Source organism: Erithacus rubecula, assembly GCF_903797595.1.
Source record: "Erithacus rubecula genome assembly, contig: scaffold_361_arrow_ctg1, whole genome shotgun sequence".
Lineage (NCBI taxonomy): Eukaryota > Metazoa > Chordata > Aves > Passeriformes > Muscicapidae > Erithacus > Erithacus rubecula.
In genome coordinates, this window is record NW_027635971.1 from 13630 (window position 1) to 30262 (window position 16633).

General features: G+C 49.5%; 1 protein-coding gene across 1 annotated transcript; it reads left to right on the forward strand.

Moving 5' to 3' along the window:
• Nucleotides 1–3340: 3340 nt before the first annotated feature.
• On the forward strand, nucleotides 3341–4273 carry LOC306816090 (olfactory receptor 14J1-like; the record flags this gene model as incomplete). Its single annotated transcript, XM_079332580.1, has 1 exon — nucleotides 3341–4273. The coding sequence occupies one exon, from the start codon at nucleotides 3341–3343 to the stop codon at nucleotides 4271–4273; it is 933 nt and encodes a 310-aa protein (XP_079188706.1).
• Between the last annotated feature and the right edge of the window lie 12360 nt (nucleotides 4274–16633).

Sequence of the window (16633 nt, forward strand, 5' to 3'; positions counted from 1 at the left end):
CCTTTCACATTGTTTATTCTTAGGGCCTGGAGTTTGAAGAAACTGTCCTTGAATCAATAGCTGGAATCAGACTGTTTTGTCTTCATCACCCTAAGCACAATGGAAAAGCATACCCAAGCAGAACAGAAAACTCAGAACTTAAGGCATCATAATAAAGGTCTCCTTGGTTCGACGGTGTCAGAATGGCCCCTTCATCCCATGGAGCCCCACACTGTCACTGTGCTCCCCTTGATTCCATGAGGCCCTGCTGTGCTACAGTGGCCCCAATGGCTACAATGGTCTCTAGTGAGACTCTCCACAACCACCTGAAAAGAGGCTGTAGCCAGGTGGGGGTCAGTCTAAACTACTGAACAAACACTGTCAGAACGAGAGTCTGTCTTAAGATGAGCCAGGGGTAGTATAGGTTTGATACCAAGAAAAACCTTCACTGAAGCAGTGATTGGGCACTGGAATCTTCTGCCCAGAGAGGGGTGGAGTCACCGTTCCTGGAGGCATTTGAAAAGAGACTGGGCGTGTCACTCAGAGCCATGATTAAGTTGATGAGGTGACATTAGGTTATAGGTTTGACTTGATGATCTCCAAGGTCTTTTCCAACCTTGTGAATTCTGTGATTCTCCTTCATAATAATCTCCATTTTTCCATGAGGCCCTGCAATGTCTCAATGGTTCTTTGGTTTCATGAGTCCCCCACAGTGTAACAATGGACCCTTGGTACCATGAAGTTCCACTGTGTCACAATGGTCTCTTGGTCACAATGCACTTCTGATTCTGAGTTTTCATACTCTCAGCAACAGTTCTGCAGTATCACCATGGACCCTTTGTTCCATGAGTTTTTGGAATATAACATGGTCACCTTGGTTCTGTGAGGCTTTGCAGTGTCACACTGAGCTCTTTGGTTCTGTGAGGTTCTGCAGTGTCACAGTGCACCCATGATTGCAGGAGGTTCCATAGAGTCACCATGGCCTCCTTGGATCTGCAGTAAACAATGGACCATTGGTTCCATGAGGCCCCACAGTGTCACAAGGGCCCCTTGGTTCCTTGAGGCCTTTCTCTATCACAATGGACTTCTGGTTCCATGATGTTTCTCAGTGCCACGGTGGTCTCCTTGGATCTGCAGTGTAACAAGGGACAATAGGTTCCATGTGGCTCCACTCTGTCAAAATGGATTTTGGTTCCATGAGCTCCCACAATATCAAAAGACCCCTTTGTTCCTTGAGGTTCCATAGTCTAAAAGCTGACTCCTTGGTTCTGTGAGGTTCACTATCATCAAATCTCCAAAATATTGAAATAAGTTTCCTTAACACAAATTTGATGAAAAAATCATTTTTTCAGGCCTCAAGGCAAATGTCCAAGGATAGGATAACTCCTATCCTTGTGTGGATTCGTCATTCTAAAAGTGTGTTGCTTATATTAAGTTGCTACATGTGTATTAAAATGTACCCATTTCCTAAAAACCCATTCCAATTTCCCAGTTCCTGTTCATTCTATCACTGCACCCTTGAGACAGATGTGTTCTTGTCTTCACACCTTGCCTGCTGGGAAAGCAGCCTCTGCATGCCTTGTTCTTGTGCTAAAAATTTACAGGCATGGTAAGAATTTTACTAAATTTTTTGTCAGAGACACGTTTACTTTCCTTGTTCTGACCTGTCACCAGTGCCTCCATCTGGTACCTCTATCTGGTACCTTTGGGAACTTTCTCAGTCTTGTGTCTCAGTGAGACTCATTAAAAGTTCAAGAAACTTTCAAGTTTCAATTTAATTTTGAGTTCTTGAGAGGATTTTTGAAAAACATTCTCTCAGGGACTGAATCTAATTTTAAAAAGACCAAACCCCTGAGAGGGTCATCAAAGTCGTTGCGTTGTGTCTCCTGGCACAGAGGGAGATAATGGCAACCAGGAAAAGCTTCAAAAAGACATTTCTGCTGAGAAGCTGTTCCTCTCCCAGCCCAGCAGGGCTCAGGGCACTGCCTGCAGGCACTGAGGGGACAAGAGCCAGGCACAGACAGGCTGAAGGCAATCAGGACTGGGAAGACATTGAGCTGAGATTTCACTTGGGGAAACATCTTCACAGCCCTGGACAGGGTGAGTCTGTGGATGCAGGGCAATGTCCCCTGTGCTCCTGGAGGAATCTCCTGGAGCCAGCACAGCCCACAGCCTGGGAATGTGTCAGGAGTACTCTCCCAGTTTCTCTGAGGCACAGGAGGAGGAGAAGGATGTGCTGCAGAGCAGGGCTGCCCTGGGCACCATCAGAGGGACAGGGCAGGATGGCACCTGCTGCCAGGGATGGCTGCAGGGGCTGAAGCTGGGGCTGCATCCAAGGCTGCCCAGGGCTGTCCTGCAGAGCAGCTCCTGCAGCCCTCAGGGCTCTTGGCCAGCTCAGGGCATGTGCCATGTGCCAAGGACAGCTCTCAGCCTGCCTGGCAGCTCCCCATGCACTGTGGGGAGAAGTTGGAGGTGGAAGGAGCCACCCCCATCAGGGCAGATTCCTCCTGCTGTGGAGATGGTGCTGCATGGCCAGGGCTGCTCTCAGCTTTCTCCTCAAGGGAAGGGAAAGGGGCTGTCAGGTGTGTCTGTGTCACTGAGACTCCTACACTGTCCCACTGGGGATCAGCAGATCTGCCTCACATCTCCCTCACAAAGTGCCTCCTCACCCTCCTCTGGTTACAGACAGCACCAGCAGCACCTTGGCTTGCAGCATCTCAGTTTGTCTGAGCTGCCCTTAAGGCCCTGCTTCCAGGAAGATGCCCCTGGGCAGTGCCCTGTGCTGGGAGGGGTGTGCAGGGCAGAACTGAGCTCCCAGGACTGGGCTGGGCTCGGGCAGTGGTACAGGGATAAGGGATATCAGGCCTTGGATACAGAGAAACAGCTCCTAATAGGCACAACTCCAGGCATCAAAGAGCCAGGACAGCCCTGGAAGTCCTTCTAAGTCCAGCTGCACAGGGAAAGAGAGAAGGGTTTAGGAAGATTGACTTTGAAACTGGAACCTTCAAATAATCCACTTTGTTCTTCCAGCACACTGTAATTTTGACCGTGAAATAATGGGGGGTGTAATGAGCACAGGGCAGCTGTGTGGCACCAGCAGGTCTGACTGTAATGGGGCCCATGAGCTCTGTTTTCCCTCTAGACTCCCCAGTGTTCAAGCTGAGAGCAATGCTGAAGAAGAGGCAGTAATTCAGCAGTGCAAAATGGATATTTAAAAAAGAAAAAATTACTGAAGTTCCTCCACAGCAAGAGAAGTAGTTTTGAGAGGATTCATAATATAATTGCACAGGATTGACTCAAGAAAATCTTTTCCAGCTTGTCATGTCTTCTCTCAGTGGTCCACCATGCCCATATGGCAGAAATGTCCAATAGCAGCTCCATCAGCCACTTCCTCCTGCTGCCTTTGGCAGACACACGGCAGCTGCAGCTCCTGCACTTCTGCCTCTTCCTGGGCATCTCCCTGGCTGCCCTCCTGGCCAACAGCCTCATCATCAGCGCCGTAGCCTGCGGCCACCACCTGCACACCCCCATGTTCTTCTTCCTGCTCAACCTGGCCCTCACTGACCTGGGCTTCATCTGCACCACTGTCCCCAAAGCCATGCACAATTCCCTCTGGGACACCAGGAACATCTCCTATGAAGGATGTGCTGCTCAGCTCTTTTTCTTTGTGTTTTTCATTTCAGCAGAGTATTTTCTCCTGACCATCATGTGCTACGACCGCTACGTGTCCATCTGCAAACCCCTGCACTACGGGACCCTCCTGGGCAGCAGAGCTTGTGCCCACATGGCAGCAGCTGCCTGGGCCAGTGGCTTTCTCTATTCACTGCTACATACAGTCAATACATTTTCCCTGCCCCTGTGCCAGGGCAACGTCCTGGGCCAGTTCTTCTGTGAAATCCCACACATCCTCAAACTCTCCTGCGCACACTCCCACTTCAGGGAACTTGGGCTTCTTGCTGTTTCTGGCTGTTTAGTATTTGGTTGTTTTATGTTCATTGTTTTCTCCTATGTGCAGATCTTCAGGGCTGTGCTGAGGATCCCCTCTGAGCAGGGATGGCACAAAGCCTTTTCCACCTGCCTCCCTCACCTGGCTGTGGTCTCCTTGTTTGTCAGCACTGGCACATTTTCCTACCTTAAGCCCCCCTCCATCTCCTCCCCATCCCTGGATCTGTCACTCTCAGTTCTGTACTCGGTGGTGCCTCCAGCCCTGAACCCCCTCATCTACAGCCTGAGGAACCAGGAGCTCAAGGATGGCTTGAGAAAAATCATCATGAATGCTTCTCAGAAAAAATAAACTCTCATTCTCCTGTATCACTTTTATAATATTACTCATTAATCCCCACTCTATGTCCTGTGGTTTTGTTTGGGTCTTTTTTGCTGGCACAGGTATGACACATTTTAGAATTTTTTCACAAGAAAATCTTTATCTTTACCATTTTTAATTCAGTATTTGCATTCCTAGTGTGAACCATAGAGTATATAATCCTGGAATTGTACTACGTATGTGCTTACACAAAATAAACTTGGTATTGCTGTCTTTGCCTGACATCATTCCTCCTTGGCTTCTCTGGAGTTGCAGGGTTGGTGCCTCTGGGCAGAGCTGGGGTGAAAAGGGAACCACAATGCTCCTCACTGCCAGGCAGCTCCAGGGATGCTGCTCCATAACCTCCCCTTCCTTCAGTTCCACACTCCCCTTCAGAGCCCCTGTGTTGGTTTAAGGCCTCAGGGCTCTTTTAGCTCAGTCCCAGTCCTGCTGTGTGACTGTGCAGGGGCTGCAGGCAGGGACAGGCCGTGGCCACTGCTGGGACAGAGCTGGGCTCTGCAACAACATTTCCATGATGCAAGGGCATCTCCCCAGTGCAGGGCCTGAAATCTTCAATCTCCTTCCCAGTTTGCTCTCAAGGATGTTCCCAACACAGACCCCCAGAGAGGAGAACATCAGTGATCAGCCAAAGTGTGGCAGTGTTCAGGATGGGGCTGTCCCAGCACTGCTCTTGCAAAGCTAGCCCTGATTCCATCAGTACCTCTCACCCCAGGTCACAGAGTTTGTTCTTCCCTGCCTGGAGGGACATCAAGTGACCAGGTCAGGAGTCTGTGTTTGCAGTGCAGGGACATTCCACAGCCCTGAACATCCTGTGTGTGTAAGGGACATAAACTCAGTGAGCACAAACACCTTCAGCTGGTGCTGGAGTTTCCAAAGAGTAACTTCCCCTGGGAACCCCTGGATGCAGGGCTGGGATAAGCTCCTGTGCCCAGAGCTCCCCATGTCCATCCCTCCGGCCATGGGCCACCTCAGGCAGGGGCAGGGCAGGGTGACACCCGCAGGGCTGAGGTCCCTGCCAGGCTCTGGCAGTGGCAGCAGAGCCCAGGGAGCCCCTGCCCTGCTGCAATAAACTGTCTGTGTGTGTGTCAGGGAAGGACTCATGTCCCTGGACACCCCTGGGGCTATGAGCAGGGTGTGAGCCCAGCTCAGGGGTGGGCATCTGACAGAGCCCTGGCATTGCTGGGGGTGCCCATAAGAGCAAAGTTGGGCAAGGTGGCTGTGGTTAAACCCCTCTGGGCATCCAGTGACAACAGAGTGTCTCTGTCACTGTCCCTCCTTACACAGAAAACAGGAGAAAATAAGGTGAACTGTTGTGGGTCACCATAAAGAGAGATTATTGTTTGGGGGATTAAAAAGCAAGGGCCAAATGTAGAAGAAAGGAAAACCATGGAGAGACAAGAATTCACCACACATAATGGTTGCTCTGGAAGACAAATATATTAATAGAGAATGCCCAGAGACCCTCTTGTCCCCCTCATGTCCCTGCTGATCGGGACATCCCACGGAATGGAAGATCCCTTGGGTCAGTCCATCCCAGCTGTCCCATCCCTGTGTCCCCAAGAACACTTGCCCCCCCCAGCCCATTGGTTTAGGGGTTGCAGAGATGCCTCATGTGGGGCCATTCCTGCTCAGGAACAGCCAAAGCCTTGGGCTGGGACCAAACCCACTCCAGCTCCAACAGCCAAGCACAGCAGGACAGGGGCTGCTCTGGGCAAAGGGAACTCTATCCCAGCCACACCCAGCCCAAGGGGGCTCAGGAGGCTCTTCCCACCTCTGTTACTCCAAAATTCAATGAATCCATTCCTTGGAGAGTTCTTTGAAGACAGAATCGACAGATAGGCAGAGTAGAGCTATAAAATGCACCAGTACAAACACAGCAGCTCCTGTGAGCAATGAACCCTCCCAGGGCAGTGCTGTGGCAGGAGAAGCACCCAGGAGGAGAAGGATGAGCTCAGTGCATGTGTGGGTGTCCCAAGGCACACAGGGTGACAGTGGGCAGAGGTCAGGGCAGGGCTGGCTGTGGCAAGTGGAGATCCAGGGGCAGTGAGATGGGAGTGTGCAGCCTGCAGGGACACAGCAGCAGCTGTGGGACAGCACAGGACAAGCTGTGCTGGACATGGCCAAGGGTCCTGACAGGGCTGGCAGTGCCCAGGAGAAGCCAAGTCTTGGTGCTCTGGGGCACAGCAGGGTCTGTGCCACCAAGGGCTCTGAGGAGACACCTTGTCCTGAACCTAGAAGTTGTATCAGTTGCAACAATTCCATTATGTCCAGTGTCACAATGCTCTCCTTGGATCCATGAGGCCCCACAGTGTCACAATGGTCCCTTGGTTCCATTCATCCCACACTGTAACATGAATCTTTAGTTCCATGGTGCCATGTAGTACAACAATGGTCTCCTTGGTTCCATGGTGACACAGTTACCACAATTTCCATGGTACCACAACTGTTCCTTGGCTCCATGAGGCCCCACAGTGTCACAATGGCCCCTTGCTGCCATGACACTGTGTAATGTCACATTTGTCTCCATGATTCCATACTGCCCTGCAGTGTCACAATGCACCATTGGTCAATGAGGTTCCAGTGTCACCATGGCCCCTTGATTCCATGGACCCCACAGTGTCACTGTGGTCCCCTTGGTCCACAAGGCTCTGAAGTTCCACAATGGCTCTTTGGTTCCATGAGGTTTGGCACAGTCACAATTCACTCCTTGGTTCCACGAGGCCCTGCTGATTCACAGTGCCCATGATCCCATGACTTTCCACGGAGCCACCACAGTGCCTTTGGATTTGCAGTATCTCAATGATCTCCTTGGTACCATCCTGCCCCAATGTCTCAGTGGATTTTGGTTCCATGAGTTTCCACAGTGCCACAATGGTCCCCTTGGTGCCATATGGATAGAAATATTCCACATAAACATTGAGCAATGCCTGATTAACACACCCAAGAACATCTGTCTGCATTCAAATTAGGGGTTAAAGGTGAGAATGGCACCAGCATCTTCCATCTGCAGCAGAGACACAGGGAAAGGACAGGGACAGAGACTTCAGCTGAAAGACTCTGTGAATTCACAGAATCACAGAATTCCTAGATTGGAAGAGAACCTCAAGATCAAGTCCAACCCTTGCCTAAACACCTCCATATAGCACCAATTGCCATACCTAGTCTTTTTTTTAAAACATACAGGGATGGGGTCTTCACCAACCCCTGGATAGATCTTACCAGAATTTCACCGCATTTCCTGTAAAAAACATTTTTCCTAATGTTCAACCTATATTTGCCCTGCTGAAGCTTAAAACTGTATCCTCTCATTCTGTCAGTTGCTGCCTGGTGAAAGAGACCAACCTCCACCTGGCTAAAACCACGGTTCAGGAAGTTGTAGAGAGTGATACGGTAACATCTGAGTCTACTTTTCTCCAGGATAAACAACCCCAGCACCTTCAGCTGCTCCTCATAGGACTCGTGTTCCACACCCCTCACCAGCCTTGTTGCCCTTGTCTGGACACTCTCCAGACCCTCCATGTCCTTCCTAAATTTGGGGGCCCAGAACTGGACACAGCACTCAAGGTGCTGCCCAACCAGTGCTGAGCACAGGTGAAGAATCACTGCCCTGGTCCTGCTGGCCACACCATTCCTGATCCATTGGCCTCTTGGCCACATGGGCACTCTGCTGACTCATGTCCAGCCTGCTGCCCATCAGTGCCCCCAGGTCCCTTTTCTGCCTGGCTGCTGTCCAGCCACTCTGTCCCCAGCCTGGAGCACTGCAGGGGTTGTTGTGCCCAAAGTGCAGGACCCAGCTTTTGTTAAACCTCAAATTGATGGACTTAATCCCTGGATGCAGCCTGTCCAGGTCCCTCTGCAGAGCCCCCCTACCCTTCAGCAGATCCACACTCACACCCAGCTTGGTGTCATCTGCACATTTGCTGATGATGCACTCAATGCCCTCATCCAGATCATCAATACAGATATTGAAATCCACACTGGTTGGCTCTGATCCCTCATTCATCCTGTAGGTGCCCTGTGATGGCACTCCAGGTGATCTGTTCCATCACCTTGCTGTGCTCCAAGGTCAGTGTGACAGGCCTGGAGTTCCCCAGATCCTCCTTCCAGCCCTTCTTGGGGATGGGCTCACATTGGCACCTCCAGTCCTCTGGGACCTCCCTGGTGAGCCAGGACTGATGGTAAGTCATGGAGAGCAACATGGGGAGCTCATCCAGAAGCTCCCTCATCCTCCTAGGATGGATCCCATCTTGTGCCAGTGACACCTGTGAGCATCTGAGTGGCTCAGCAGGTCCCCAGCTGCTTCCTCCTGGATTCCAGGGGTCTGTTCTGCTCCCTGTCACCATCTACCAGCTCAAGAGATCTTTTGTCCTCAGGACAAAATGTCTTATTGTTGGAAATTGAGGCAAAGAAGGGCTTAAGTGCCTTAGTCTTTTATTCATCTTTAGTAACATATCTTCCCCCAATAAGAAATTGAGGTTCTCCTTGTCACTGCTTTTCCCATTAATGTGTTTATCAAATATTTTTTTTTTATCCTTCACAGAAGTGGCCAGGCTATATGCTAATTTATCTTCCAGTTCTAATTTTTCTGTATGACCTAACAATATCCGTAAACACTTCCTTAGTTGCCTGCCCCTCTGTCCAAAGCTGATGCACCCTCTTTTCTCCCTGAGTTCTGGAAAAAGCTCCATGCCCAGCCAGGCCAGTCATTTTTATCTCTAGCTCACTTTTGGAATACAAGGACAAGCTGCTTGCTCCTTCAAGGTTTCTTTCCTGAATGTCTCCATCCTTCTTGGAATCCTTAGTTCTTAAGGTGTGCTTCCCATGAAAAATCAGTACTTGATTAAATTATCCTCAAATCTGCATCCTGAAGAGGCCAAAGTTTTCCTTTTGTAAGTCCAGCGTAGTTTTGTTGAAGCTCCTCCTTTACTTACAGGGTATTTAAAAACTGAATAATTTCATGGTCACTGCACCTCAAACAGCCTCTGACCACCACATCTCTCACCAGTCTTTCTCTGTTTGTGAAGAGCAGGAGACAGAGCTTTCCTTGGGAGTGGGAAGAGAGCAAAACCTCCCCAAGGTGCAGCATGGAAGGTTCAGCCTGGAGGTGAGGAAACAGCACAGTCCCTGCCAGGGCAGAATGTTGGTGGCCGAGGTGTCCCAGCTGAGGCTGGGCCATGCCATGGCTCTGTGTGCCAGGAGCCGGCAGCGCTGGGTGCAGGGAGCCCAGGGAGGGCACAGCAATGCTGGGCTGAGAAATGCTGGGGGCACAGCGAGATGGGCGTGTGCAGCCGCCAGGGCAGAGGAGCAGCACGCACAGGGGCACAGGCTGCAGGAGAGATGGCCAAGGGCTGGGCAGGGCTGGCAGGGCCAGAGGCACCCAGGCCTTTGTGCCCTGGGCTGGGCAGCGCCTCTGGAGCCCCACAGGAGGAACTTTCCTTGCAGGGGCTGCACTTTGCTGCTACCTTGGCCCTCCCTGAGCAGGCAGGCAGGGCTTGCAGGGTGATGCCATCTGTCCTTGCTGCCCCTCCCATCCCAGTGCCCCAGGAACAGCCCCGAGCCACCCATGAGGGACAGGCCCTGCTGGGCCAGGCCTGGGCTCAGCCCTTGGCCTTTCTGCTGCCTCCAACCAGCCCAGGCCTTGCTCAGCATTGCAGTTCCTGTTCACAGCCTTTGGCTCCTGCAATCCTGCCCTCAAGGATCAGCTCTCACTAGTCCCTGGGGAGCCTTTGGTAGTCCCTGCCCTCAGTGGGGCCAGTGATGCTCCAAGGGACTTGGAGTTTTGCTTCTGACTCCTTGAGCAGCTTCTTCAACCTTCTCTCAGTGCCTGAGGGTTCTGGACACAGCCCCAAATCCATTCTGGGGATCATTAAAATACAGAAAGCCCTCAATATCTCTTTGTCTTCTTTCAATTGTCATCAAGTTTCCAGGACTTGTGCAGTTGTTTGGAGTCAGTTTAGAATTTGGTTAAGGAGGAAGTTTGCAAAGTGCATCTCATTGCTTTATTTTCCCCAAGGGAATGCTTTTCTGTTTTTCATTTCCGAGATAAACTGATAGAAGAATTCCACAGGTGATCTTGATGCTGGATGCCTACTTAGAAGAACTGGGCACAGAGAAGAATGAGGCCCTCTCAGACTGACCCAGTTCAGACAACCTGCTCCTCACCCCCAGCCTTACCAACTCACAATATCTCCCACCTGGGACTGACAACCAAAAATATAAAAAAATCTCATCAATTTCTCTTGAAAAGAAAAATGGAATTAAATAATAGCATTTTATTTTTCTGAAATATAATACTACTATTCTATACATTTTAACCTATTTTTTATAATTAGATTCATAATCTTTACATTATTACCAACCAAATAAACTATTGGTCATTGTTTCTAAGTAACACAATTCCTTTAATTAATTAATTAAGCTCTATTTGTTTTTTTTTTTTTCTTCCACTTTAGGATAATTCATAATATTTGTAATAATTTTATCATCTTTATTATCAACTTTTTCTCAGGCAGGATCAAGGTAGGCACTTCAGGGTCCAGGGACACATTTCTGGGGAACATTCGGGGCAGTTTTGGGTCTGGGGGAAAAATTTAAAAGGAAGTCTGGGCTTTAGAGTGGCACTTGGGGTTCCAGGAGGGCACCTGGAAGTCACGGAGGAGAATCTGGGACCCTTCGGGGCTCTCTGTGGTGCTGGGGATGATGGGAGTTGTAGGTGTGGGTATAATACAGTATAAATGGGCTGCAGAGCATCATGGGAGCTCCAGGCGAAGCTGCAATGTCTCTCTGTGAGGCGCGGGGCATGATGGAGGATGAAGTCTCAGCTGGAATGGCAGTTACAGGAACTGTGGTGCATGATGAGAGCTGTATTCCTGAAAGTGCCTCTTGTGGATAGTTTGGGGTCCAGGAGGGCCCTGTGGAGACACTTTTGTGTCTGAATGGAGACTTGAGGTCCTCAGAGGGGAACGTGTTTGGTTCAGGAGAGCTTGAAGAGATCTTGGAGAGCTCTAACTGGACTGTTTCAGGGCATGGGGCATGGCAGGAATTTTAGATGACTGACTGGGTTATGATGTGCTCTGAGCTCAGGGGGGATGGCAGGAGATGAATTACCAGAAGTGCCTGTAATTGGCATCTGTGGGTTTGGGAGCATTCAGGGGATTTGGGGACATTTTTGGGAGGTTCCCAAATGGGCACTGAGGGGACACTTGGGGATCCTGGAGGTTCTGGAGGAAATCTATTGGACATATTGCCGGGGGTGGGGGGGGAAATACCAGTGTTCTGTGGAGTGCGGGTTGTGATGGGTATTGTAGTCCCGGCTCCAATGGGGCCCTATGGGGCCACGGGGCATGATGGGTATTGTAGTCCCGGCTCTAATGGGGCTCTGTGAGGCCACGGGGCATGACGGGAGTTAGAGGCAGAAAGGAAAGATGGCGCCGACTCCAGGCACAACCCCGGAGGACCTGGTTCCTGGCGCTGAACCTCCTTGGTGGCACCTTGGGTTGGCACACACCTGAGGACTGTGTCTGTTGTCCATAAGGAAAATTAGAAGTTTTAGATTGCATCAAAAATAACAAAAAGGAAAAACTCCTCTTTCCCTGAGAGCAGACAACTGTCCAAGCAAAGCAGGTCCCAGGTGAGTGAGGGCAGACAGGATGGGGTTGGGAATGAGGAGCAAGATTGTCTGCACTGGGTCAGACCTCAAGGCACAGCTTCTCTGAGCAGGCCAGATCTCCTGAGGGGAGACCCTGGATCAATATCAATCACAGAATGCTGCAATCACCTCTGCTTTAAAGAGAACAGCAGTAAAATACACCCTTTAAAATAGGAATGGATATTTTAAAGATGCACTTGGAAATATTTTTCCATAACTATTATAAGAAATATTCTTAATGAACTGCACGAGACTAGAGGGAAATCAAGGCACAACCATGGTTTGTTAGGAAATGTCTCAAGAACTCTAAGTCAAAATCAATCAAATAAAAGTTTTCTAAAGTTTTAATGGGTTCCACTGAGGAAAAAGAGTGAGAAAGTGTCCCCAAGTCTCAATCAGAGCAGAGAACTGGAGGCAGAGATGACAGGTCGGGGCCAAGAGAACCAAAGTCTTGGTGCCCTGGGGCACAGCAGGGTCTGTGCCACCAAGGGCTCTGAGGAGACACCTTGTCCTGAGCCACTGGGGCCTCCTGGCACAGCCCCAGCAAGGCTGGGCACTGTCACCCCTTGTGCTGCCCTCAGCATCCCCCCCACATCCCAGTGGCCTCAGGGATCTGCTGGGACCAGTCCCTGGGGAGCCTTGGTCAGGAATGGCCCTGGGGGCTCCTTCATGCTCCCAGGGACTGCAGGTTTTTCCAAGGACTTTGGGTTTTGCTTTTGCCTTGCAGTCTCTGAGAGCTTTATGCAATCATAGCCTCCAATGATCTGCTTTAATTAGTCTCTTGAGATCCTTTGTGAGTTACAACACTCAGTGGGGCTCATTAATGCTTCAAAGTACTCCAGTTTTTTAAGGTACTTTCCTTTTTCCTTTCTTTGAGTCTCTGAAAAAAATTTAGTGCAATCATGGCCTCCAATTCTCTCCTTCAAGGAGTTCATGAGAGCCTGTGTTGGGCATGGACCTCTGATGGACCCATTAATGCTCTGAGAAGCTTTGGGTTTTTCTCCTGCCTTTGATTCCTGGAAAGGTTTGTGCAATCTCCTCTCAGGTATGAGGTTCAACGTCTCAGCACCAAAGGCACCACGAGGCTCACTGGGATCAAGCAATTCCTGACAAAGCAAGTCCAGCCTTGATTTCCCTCTGCTCTGATGCACTTCATTAGGGAGGTTCCTGATACTGTTATGAAGAAATATTTCAAAGAGCTTCTAAGAAATTCACATTCCTGTTTTAAGGAGTATATTTTATTACTCTTCTCTTTAGAGCAGAGGTGATGCAGAATTCTGTGATTGGTATTGAGTCCATGTTCTCTCCTTGGGAGGTCTGTCCTGCTCAGAGAAGCTGTGTCTTGAGGTCTGACCCACTGTGGACAATCTTGCTCCACATTCCCCAACCCCATGTTATCTGTCCTCATTCACCTGGGACCTGCTTTGTTGGATAACTGACTGCAGTCAGGCCAAAAGACGTTTTCTTGGTTTTTTTAAGTAATCCAAAACTTTTAAATTTCCCCATCGAAAAGAGACACACTCCTCAGGTGTGTGCCAAACCCAAGGTGCCAGCAAGGAGGTTCCCCTTCTCCAAGGCAGAGCCCTGCAAAGAATGTTTGAGACCTTTGCACTCCTTGGTTCCACAAGGCATTGCTGTATCACCATGGACTCTTGGTTCCATAAAGTTCCATACATTTGCAATGGATATTTGGTTCCATGTGGCCTTACAGTGTCACAATGCTCTTTTTGGTTCCATGAGACTTTAATCTGTCAGGTGGACTTTTGGTTCCTTGACATTCAGTACTTTAAAAATGATCTCTGTAGTTTCAATGTCTCACAATGTTTGGTTCCATGAGGTTCCTCAGTATCAAAAAGGAATCTTTGGTTCCATATGGCCCCACAGTGTCACCACAGTGTCTTCTTGGTTCCACAAGGCTGTGTAGTGTCACAATGTCCCATAGGTTTCATGAGTCCCCACAATGTCTCAATGGACCCTTGGTTCCATGAGTTTCTTTGGTGTCACAATATTCTCCTTGGATCTGCAGTGTCACAATAGTTCCTTGGCTTCACATGGCCCTGCTGTGTCACAATGAACGCTTGGTTCCATGTGGCCCCACAGTGTCACCTTTTTCCTGTGACAACCACCAGCAAACCCCACAGCCAGGTCCAAGTGCCTGGGAAGAAGGAGGAGGATGGGGGACATTTGGAGTGATGGTTTTTGTCTTCCCAGGCACAGTGACGTGGGGTGGGGCCCTGCTGTCCTGGAGATGGCTGAACACTGGACTGCCCATGGAAGGGGGAAGAGACAACAACCTCTGTCCATGGAGCTACAACAGCAGAGAGGTCAGGCTGAGGGCTAAGTTTAAAAGACTGTCAGCAGCACAGGAAACATCAATGTGAGAGGAAAGATGTGTGCTAATGTCTTTACAAATCATTTGATGGGTGAAGGGATGGGTGTTAAGGTCTTTGAAATAGATCGTAAGGTTTCTACTGACTTTGGGCAGCAGGTTTGTTACTGGGCCCAGACAGCTTAGCTCCTGAAACAGGTGAGGGTCTGCACAAGCATGAACTTCTGAAATTTGGGGGGAAATGCCAGGTTCAATGGGGGAATATGGAATAGGAGGTTTGGGGAGGCTGTACCTTCCTATTACCTCAGCCAATGGGGAAAGTAAGAGGGCAACAGGGGAGTTTAGGATAAAAGGAGGCTGCACCCTCTGAAACCTCGAGAGAGAAAAACCCCATGGCTGTGTGCTCCAATGAACTCTCTCCATTTATTCAAAAGAAGTTGAAGGACTATTCTGTCTCCTTTTTGTACATAAACCTCTGGCATTTCTGGATTTTCCTGACAGTGGCAACATGGAATCTTATGGAACCAAGTGTCCACAGTTCCATGGTGCAGCCTCATAGAGCGCTGGAGACCATTGTGTCACAGAGGGAACATATGGAACAAAGGCTCCATAGTGACACTGCAGGGCCACATGGAATGCAAGAGATCATCCTGATGGAATGGAAACTCATGGAACCAAGTGTCCACTGTTTTATAGCAAGTCCTCATGGAATCCAAGAGACCATTGTGATGCACTAGAAATGCATGGAATGCATTGTGACAAAGCTGGGCCTGATGCAACCAAGGAGATCATTGTGATGCAATGAAACCTCAAGGAATCAAGAGTCAATTGTCAACACATCAGGCTCTCATAAAACTAAAGTGAACATTGTGACACAATGGGTTCTCATGGAACTGAAGCCCCATTTTGAGAAATTGTGACCTGATGGAAACACTGGGACATCTCCAGCCTTGGAGGAAGCAAGTGTCCAGTGTGACACAGCACAGCCTCATGAATCACAGCAGAGCACAGGGACACCAGGAGTCAGCTGCAAACGCAGCGGAGACTCATGGAACACAGGAGATCATTGTGATTCCACACTGTCACAATTGAGCCTTACTTCTGTGAGAATCCATTTCCCCACAATGTTCTCCTGGCTTCCAAGCTGTGCCTCAATGGCCCCTTGCTTCCACAAGCCATGGCACAGTCCCACTTGTCCCTGGGTTCCATGAGGCTGTGCCATGTTCACAACTGACACTTGCTTCCATGAGATTCCATTGTGTCACAATGGTCCCCGTGTTTCCATGAGGCTGTGCTGTGTCACAATGGACACTGGATTCCACAAAACCTGGCCATGTCCCAGTGGCACCTGTGTCCCATGAGGCCCCACTTGGTCAAAGTAGAGCCTTGGATCTGTGAGATTCCAGGTTGTCCCAATGGTCTGCTGAATTCCATGAGGCTGTGCTGTGTCACAATGCACACTGAGTTCCACGTGCCCTGGCATTATCCAAGTGGCACCTGGCTTCCATGAGGCCCCACAGTGTTTGCTGCTGACACTTGGTTTCCCCAGATTGCCTTGTGTCACAGTGCTCTCCTGGGTGCCTTGAGGCCTTGCTGTGCAATAATGGAGCCTTGTTTCCACTGGGCCTGGCAATGTCCCAGTGGCACCTGTGTGCCATGAGGCCCCATTTGGTCAAAGTGGATCCTTGGGCTGATGTGGATGAGGGTCCATAGTGATGCAGAGTCCTCAGGCAGGTGCAAAGGTGAATACCTTATTGCAAAAACAAGGCCTTTTAAAGCAATGAGACCATTATCAGTGGCACTGTTTTAAAACATAACAAACATACTTGCTTAACTTCTGTCCATCTGTAATTAAAGCTCCCTCAATCGTCATCTCACCTTTTGCTGCTTCTTTTGCCTCTCTGTCTGCCCACTCATTTCCTTCCTGCAATTCCAAGCTTACCTTCTGATGTGTCTTAATGTGTATAATTGGTACCTGCCCAGGTAGCTGAACTGCTTCCAGCAGCTGCAATATTTTCTGCACATTTGATTTTTCTCCCTTGTTACTTTAACAGTCTGCTTTCTATCCAGATGTCTCCATACACATGTACAACTCAAATGCATACCTTGACTCTGTATAAATATTAATTTTCATTTCTTTATGATTTCTTAGACGTGGGTTAGAGTGATTAACTCAGCTTTTTATTCAGAGGAATCTATTGACAAGGCTCCAGACTCTATTACTTCTTTGCAGGTGCTAACTGCATACCCAGCATGTCGCTTTCCACTGATGGCATCGCTGCTTCCATCAGTGAACCAGATTCCTGTACCATCCAAAGGGGTGTCCTTCAGATCAGGGTGGCTGGAGTAGGAG